This window comes from Alosa alosa, chromosome 17 (assembly GCF_017589495.1).
Source record: "Alosa alosa isolate M-15738 ecotype Scorff River chromosome 17, AALO_Geno_1.1, whole genome shotgun sequence".
NCBI lineage: Eukaryota > Metazoa > Chordata > Actinopteri > Clupeiformes > Clupeidae > Alosa > Alosa alosa.
Genome location: NC_063205.1, coordinates 25,680,638 through 25,687,632, shown reverse-complemented (window position 1 = coordinate 25,687,632; position 6,995 = coordinate 25,680,638). Strand labels below are relative to the sequence as shown.

General features: G+C 47.6%; 1 protein-coding gene across 1 annotated transcript in view; it reads right to left on the bottom strand.

Annotated features, from left to right (window-relative positions):
• Nucleotides 1–1,139: 1,139 nt before the first annotated feature.
• pdzrn4 (PDZ domain containing ring finger 4) overlaps nucleotides 1,140–6,995 on the bottom strand; it is a 57,607-nt gene continuing 51,751 nt past the window's right edge. The window contains 4 exon segments of the mRNA XM_048267607.1: nucleotides 1,140–2,722; nucleotides 2,724–3,707; nucleotides 3,830–4,198; nucleotides 6,690–6,786. Coding sequence (XP_048123564.1) covers nucleotides 2,339–2,722; nucleotides 2,724–3,707; nucleotides 3,830–4,198; nucleotides 6,690–6,786 — 1,834 coding nt within the window. The 3' untranslated portion in view covers nucleotides 1,140–2,338.

Here is a 6,995-nt window from a genome sequence, read left to right as displayed (position 1 = left end):
CTATGATTACTCAAGCTTACATAAGGATATTTTATCCTGTTACCTTTATGCAACAATTCAGCTAACACTCAATAATGCCCAACAGACATAATGTAATCTCAGACACTAGTATAGGAATGATAGACTAGTATTCATATGTCAATGGTAAGTATACTTTCATAATGTATCTCACTGATCAGAGAAAATACTGCATAGATCTCAATCCATAACTGGCAACTGGTCTATTTAGCAGGCTAAGTGTGATAAATATGCTCGTCTGTGTTCGCTACTGACAGACAAACATTGTCGTAAACAACCGTAGCCAAGTAACCTTGTTATTGTTACAACACAAGACTTGCCATGTTAACTGTCACACACTGACTGCAGATATAATGCAACTCATCTCTCCTGGTGGTTATTGACATTGGAGTTTGCAAGTGCTTTTATGTTGCCTTAGAAACCACACTCGATGTTCATACAGCTCCTCTGCATATGTCCATAAATAAACTGGCATATTGTTTATTGTTTAACAGAAAGAGTGACATTCTCAGTGAAGCATTATAACCGTAGTTCACTGCAAACGTGGCCATGATAAATTAAGATGCATTAACACCGAGTAATTAAACTTATTAATATGTATTTGCTTATAACTGCTGCATAATGCATCTGTAATCAAAGCATGATCATCCCTTTAAAAGTGGCATTACAACAGATTATGAATAAGTCGGCATTGCAGAGATAGGATTGGACCAAAGTCCTGCCTCAGTAGTGTGTGATTTGTTACAAAAAATGTGTTGAAAATGACCAATTTGCATTGAAAAACAACACAACTTGCGTTGTTTTTTAACACACGGTCAATATCCACAGCCACCTCTTCGGTAACTGATCTATGGAAGGCTACAGTCTTAGGGAAATTCTGATCTACTGCTACCTCCATATGGAGAAAAAAATGTTAAAGGTACTTCTTTGTGTAGAGAAGATCCTCAAAGGTCCTGTGTTAAAAACCTTTACTTAAAATCATTTTACTGTATATAAAACTGATTCCATGTAGAGGGCCTTAGAATTGTACAAAACTGGTTCAAAGGATTTGGAATAAAGCTGTTTGCCAAAAGCTTTCCAAAATGATTTTAAAAACACCAAACAGTTGGTTCTTGTATAGAAAACAAACTAAATAAACTTTTTTGTACATTTTGTACTGCATATACTTAAAGTTCCTTGCATCTAGCTTCCACTAGTGTGCATGTGAGGAGTATCATTTGATAAATAAAGTTAATCAGAGAGAGAAAAAAAAACATCTGTTCATAATGAACAAACAAATAAATATCCAAATAATTCCTTTTACAATAGCTACAAATTGTTACATAAGACTGGAATGGACTCTCTTAGTGGGCAGTATCTTAGGAACATGTGACGTACACACATGTGGTCTCCATCAGGTATGGTGTTGATTCCCTTCTTGTTGAGTAATTGATCAATGCTACTTTTCAGTGCCATCGGAAAACGAAAAAGTTAACACATACAGAAATGAACATATACATTTAAGGAATTAAATGTGTCTACAACTCCTGGTGTCAAGGTTCAAGTATGCAATTTAAATTTCCATGAGAAGTTGACATTTATAAAGACATCATGTATGAAAGGGGACGAGACCGTTTTCTAAGAAGAGACATACTGCTGTCTCAGATCCCCTCCATTCAGTCACTGTCTTTTTCTTGTACACATGGTTCAGAGCAAAGAGGTACTGCACTACGGTAAAAAGATTCAAAATGCTCCCAGTACAAAAACACCTCTGGTCTGGTCTGTCAAGGTTGTGATTTGTTTTCTTGGATGAAAAAAGGGCAATGTTTTTGTGTCTTTGTACAAAATGATATTTAGTTGCATGAAAGCATGAAAAATATCTCTTTCTCTCTCTCTCTCTCTCTCTGTGTTCCTCATATGAAAAACAAAACTGCCACATTCAACGAGGCAAGTTGGTGTCGTACCGCAAGAAGAGCGATGCTTGTCCTGTCCTGTCGATGATCCTGTCGACTGTTGATACAAGATAATGTACTTCATAATGTTCAGATCCTGTCAACTGTATAAAGTATGAACTCAATAAATATGAGTTGATACAGGATCATGTATTTCATATCAAGGGGATATGTGGATGTTGTTTGTGATATGTGTTTGTGTGTCAGTGTATGAGTTCATGTATTTGTGCATTTGTGAGTGCATGCATGTAAATGTAAGATGTTCATTAGAGATGTTTATGGGTGTATGTGTGTGCGTGTGTCTGTGTGTGTGTGTGTGTGCGTGCATGCGTGTGTGTGTGGGTGGGTGTGCATGTGTGTGTGTGTGTGTGTGTGTGCGTGTGTGTGTGTTACACGGTGGTGACAGACAGAAAGGCATTGTGGACTTTGGTGCCCTCGGGCACACGCGCCCCGTGCGTCATCAGCTCCTGGATGGTCATCCAGTTGTCCAGGATCTTCTTGTTCCGCTTCTTCATCATCTTCCTCTGACTCAGCTCCAGGATGTTGACCTCCTTCCGGGCCTCAGCGGCAGCAGACCCCCCACCTCCTCCTCCTCCTCCTCCTCCTCCTCCTCCGGCCCCGCCAGCGCCCCCTGTGGTCTCCTTGAGGCACTCCAGCCGGCTGCGCTGCATGAACTCCCTCCGGCGTCGCTGCTCACGCGCGCGGGCCAGCTGCTGCTTGCGCTCCTCCTTGCTCCAGTAGCGGCCCATCTTAGCTTCGCTGGCAGCGTGGAAGTGCGTCCGTGGTCATCCCGCCCGGCCTCCCGGCTCCTGCGGATCGCATAGCCTGCGCTCCGCAGGATGCGGTCAGCGTGCTGGGCCGCCCGAGCCACGTGGCGTGCCCGTCAGCGGACGGACGGACCTTGACCTTCCACTCGAGCCGCGGCTCGCCGGGCCTGCCGGGGCGGAGGCTGAGGAGACTCAGCTGGCTCTGGGAGAACTCCAGCGAGGAGGACGAGTGTTGCTGCAGAAGCTGGACGTAGCTCTGGTAGTTGCGTGCGGTCGCGGCGTTGGGCATGCCGGCGTAAGGGACGGCGTGCCATGCCGGCTGCCGACGCTGGTGGTGGCTTCTCTTGCGGTCAACCCTCTCGTCGTCCGCTGGGAGTGCCGGGTCGGACTCGGAGGGGTTGCTGGGGCTCTGGTCCAAGCTGGAGGAGTTAGTGGTGGCCGTGGTGGGGGCAGGGAGGGTCCGGTTGGGGCTACCTGGGGTAGAGGGGGTCTGGTTTGTCCGTGCCGACTGACTTGAGGGGGTGGGTAGTGTGTGAGAGCGGCGCTGGTGCTGGTGCTGCGGGCTACTGGTGTGTGTGAGTGTGTGTGTGTGTGCCGGGGAGCTGTGCACGCTCCCGTGCAAGTTCTTGAGGTTGGTCAGGTTAACGTGGCGCTGCTGCAGCGAGGATTCCGGCGACCGCGACCGCTCCACGATGCCCAGCGGAGTGGACCGCGCGCTCTCGGCCGTGTTGTACGCGCTCGAACTGTCCTTGTTGTTGTCCCGCTGCTTGTCGCCGCCCCACCGCTCCGGGTACTCGTGGATGTCCGCCAGCCTCCCCCCGCGACCCTGCTGCTGCTGCCCTCTTCCCCCCTTGGCCGCCCGCTGGACGTTGCCGGACGTCGGCGACGTAGCGTGCCCGTGGGTGTAGTCCAGGGACTCGCTCTGGGTCGTCTTGCGCAGCTGGTGCGCCTGCATGATGCTCTGGCACTCCAGCTCGATGCTGCGGAGCTCCTCATTGAGCATCCTCAGCTCGCGCTCCACCCCCCACGCCTCCTCCTCCTCCTCCTCCTCCTCCTCCTCCTCCTCCTCCTCCTCCGATGGCCACCACTCCGCTCTTCTCCGTCAGGCTGCACTCGATGGTGCTGCTGCTCGAGGCGTGAGTAGAAGCCGCGCACTCGCCCGATTCTGCGGATCTGGCACTTCAGCTCCAGCAGGTGCTGCTGGAAGAGGTCCCGCTCCACCCACGCTGGGCCTTGGCTGCGCTCGAGGGGGCTGCGCCAAGCGCCAGGCCGCGGCGGGGCGGACTCACTATTATCCCGGCTCAAGCCGGACCGGGGAAGGCTGGTGCTCCCGGGCGAGGCTCGGGGCGGGGCGGGGTGGCAGCTGTGGCCGAGTGGCGTGTCGCGAGGCCCGGTGGAGGTCTCGGTGGCCTCGGACTGCTGGTTGTGGTTCTCCTGGTCTCTGTGTTTGGACGGGGAGCCGCTGGCGACGCCCTCCTGGTCCTGCAGAAAGCAGGAAGTGAGCCAGGGCCAGAGAGTGATTATGCCATCATTTGGATCAAACACTTACACTTTAACTTTTGTTAAAAACAATCATGGTTTTTTAAAAACACACTTTTTAAAAGACCTACAGTACACTTACAATTCTCTGTAATAATCCATATTTTACAATTCTCACTGGGGTGGTATTTTTTGGGGGATGTTTTTTACATGCCTACTTATTTATAGGCACAGTATTTTTGCCAGGGTCATGTGGGGTGGGTTTAGGACTTCCATTAATTGTTTGGGCTGTGGAGCCTCTTTGGGTTTATTAATACTGTCACTTTCATTACCGTTATAATGACAGAAAGGCTATTCATTTTAGATATTATGCTAAATAGGCTGGTTTGGGAAATGGGCTTAGCCACTCAGCATTTCTCTCCTCCAACACACACACACATACACACACACACACACTCACACACACACACACAGAGAGAGAGACACACAGACACACACACACACACACCTGGTTCCCCCGAGCATTCATCTGCTGAGGATTCTCCTGGAATGGATCCTGCGGGAATACCATCTTGAGTTCCTCCAGGGAACTCTGAGAATAATCTCCTCCATGAAAACAGAGAGGGACAAGGGAGACAGAATAATGGAGTGAGAGAATGAAAAGAGAGAACAAGAATAATGGTGGGAAAGAGAAAATAGGAAGAAAATAGCAAATAGCAAAAAAGGGGAGAGAGGACACAAAATGAGAGTTAAAGAAATGGGGAGAAAAAGAAAGGAAGTGGGAAGGAGAAAGGAAGATAGAGAGAGAGATAGCGCAAATGAGGAGGAGGGAGAGAGAATGTTGTGTCAGCCATTTTGGCTCTTGTGTCGAGTTGTGGTCTCAGCGCAACTCCTGAGCAGTTAACAGAACTGCAGGCTACACAAAGGATTTGCAGACATTAAGGTGGATAGTACCACATTAAAGAGACACAGACTGTCCCTACGGACTATTTTCACACTCTAAGCAATTCTTGCTCTTTATGAATGCACATAATATCTTCCACTTGCATACTACTGGGTCCTATTATATACATATTATAACCTCTACACATGTGATTGCATTCTATACATCATATATTTTATACACACTCACACATGCACACACACACACACACACACACACACACACACACACACATGCTTGCGCGCACACACGCACACACACTCAGGGTGTTTTCAGGAACTTCACTAGTTCGCCCGTCGGTTTATGATTTAAAGGAGAATTCCGGTGTGATATTGACCTAAAAGTGTGTTGAAACACCTTAGCATACGAGTGTGACGATATGTCTCATAGCCCATCTAAAGCTTGTCCCCTGCACTCAAAATCTGGCTAGTTAGCCCTTCGATGCTACCAACAACTTTTTCAATGGTGGTGTTTTACGCTCAGACTATGCCAAATAATCCACTGTTTTACACCCATTTTACGAGGGCTCAATGTATCTCCACACTTCATTGGTAGACATCGAGGGCCTGACATTTAAAACAAGACGGTGAGAACTTTGAAAAAGCACTGGTGGTTTACTTACAAGACGATTTATACAGACAGTATCTTCCGCGAGTTTAGCGTTTGCAGCCATCTTGAGATTTAGTCTCGATAAGTCGGCAGCAGTAAGAATGAACAGGTTTGATAAGGGATCCAGATTTAAAAATAATTCGAGGGTGAAATGCATGGTTCCAGTTTCTGCTACTGGAAGAAACTGGAATCCATGCATTTCCACCGGATTATTTTTGGTCTGATCCCTTATCATACCTGTTCATTTTACCAAGGTTCAACTTATCGCGGGACTAAATTCAAGATGGCTGCAAACGCTTAAACTTCGCGGAAGATACTCGTTCGTATAAATCATCTTGTAAGTAAACTACCAGTGCTTTTTTCAAAGTTCTCAATGTCTCGCTTTTAAAATGTCAGGGCCCTCGGAAGTCTACCAATGAAGTGGAGATACATTGAGCCCTCGTAAATGGGGTGTAAAACAGTGATTTATTTGCATGGTTAGGCCCGATGCCGAAGCACCACTATTGAAAAAGCTGTTGGTAGCATCGGTTAACTAGCCAGATTTTGGAGTGCAGGGGACAAGCCGAGATGGGCTATGAGACATACCGCTCACACTCGGTATCATGTTTCAATACACTTTGTGGTCAATATCAAATCGAATTCCTCCTTTAAAGCATGTTTGGCAAGGTAGCAGGCCATAGTCCTGGAATGCCTGAAGGGGAGATCGCGATAGAGCAATGGCCGCTTGCACCCCCCTGTGTAAGGAGGATGAGTAACTGGGCTATCAGTGAAATGGAGGAGTACGTGAATTAGTGAAACACACTCAGCACACAGTGAACACATCTGAACACGTCTAAAGCGAAACCTGTAGGCCACGGCTGCCCCAAGAAAACAGAAAACATCACAAAGTGTGAAAACACCCTCACATGTCATTCTCAGGCGCCGTGTTAGTGACCCACTCACCTGCATCTCTGGTCGGGTCACCAGAAGCACGATGCTTTTACACTCCTCACTGGACAGAAGAGCCACCGCCTCCTCTTTGTCCTGCACATCATGGCCAATCACCCACACACACACACACACACACACACACACAGACGGAGAGAGAATTTTTTTTTTGATTTAGCAACGTGAGAGCAGAAACTGACCAAATGGCATGAGCCAAAACAAAGAACTTAAAACCAATCGCAATACAAACACACACACACACACACACACACACACACATACACACACGCCCACACAGTCAGACAAAAAAGGTACAAAGAC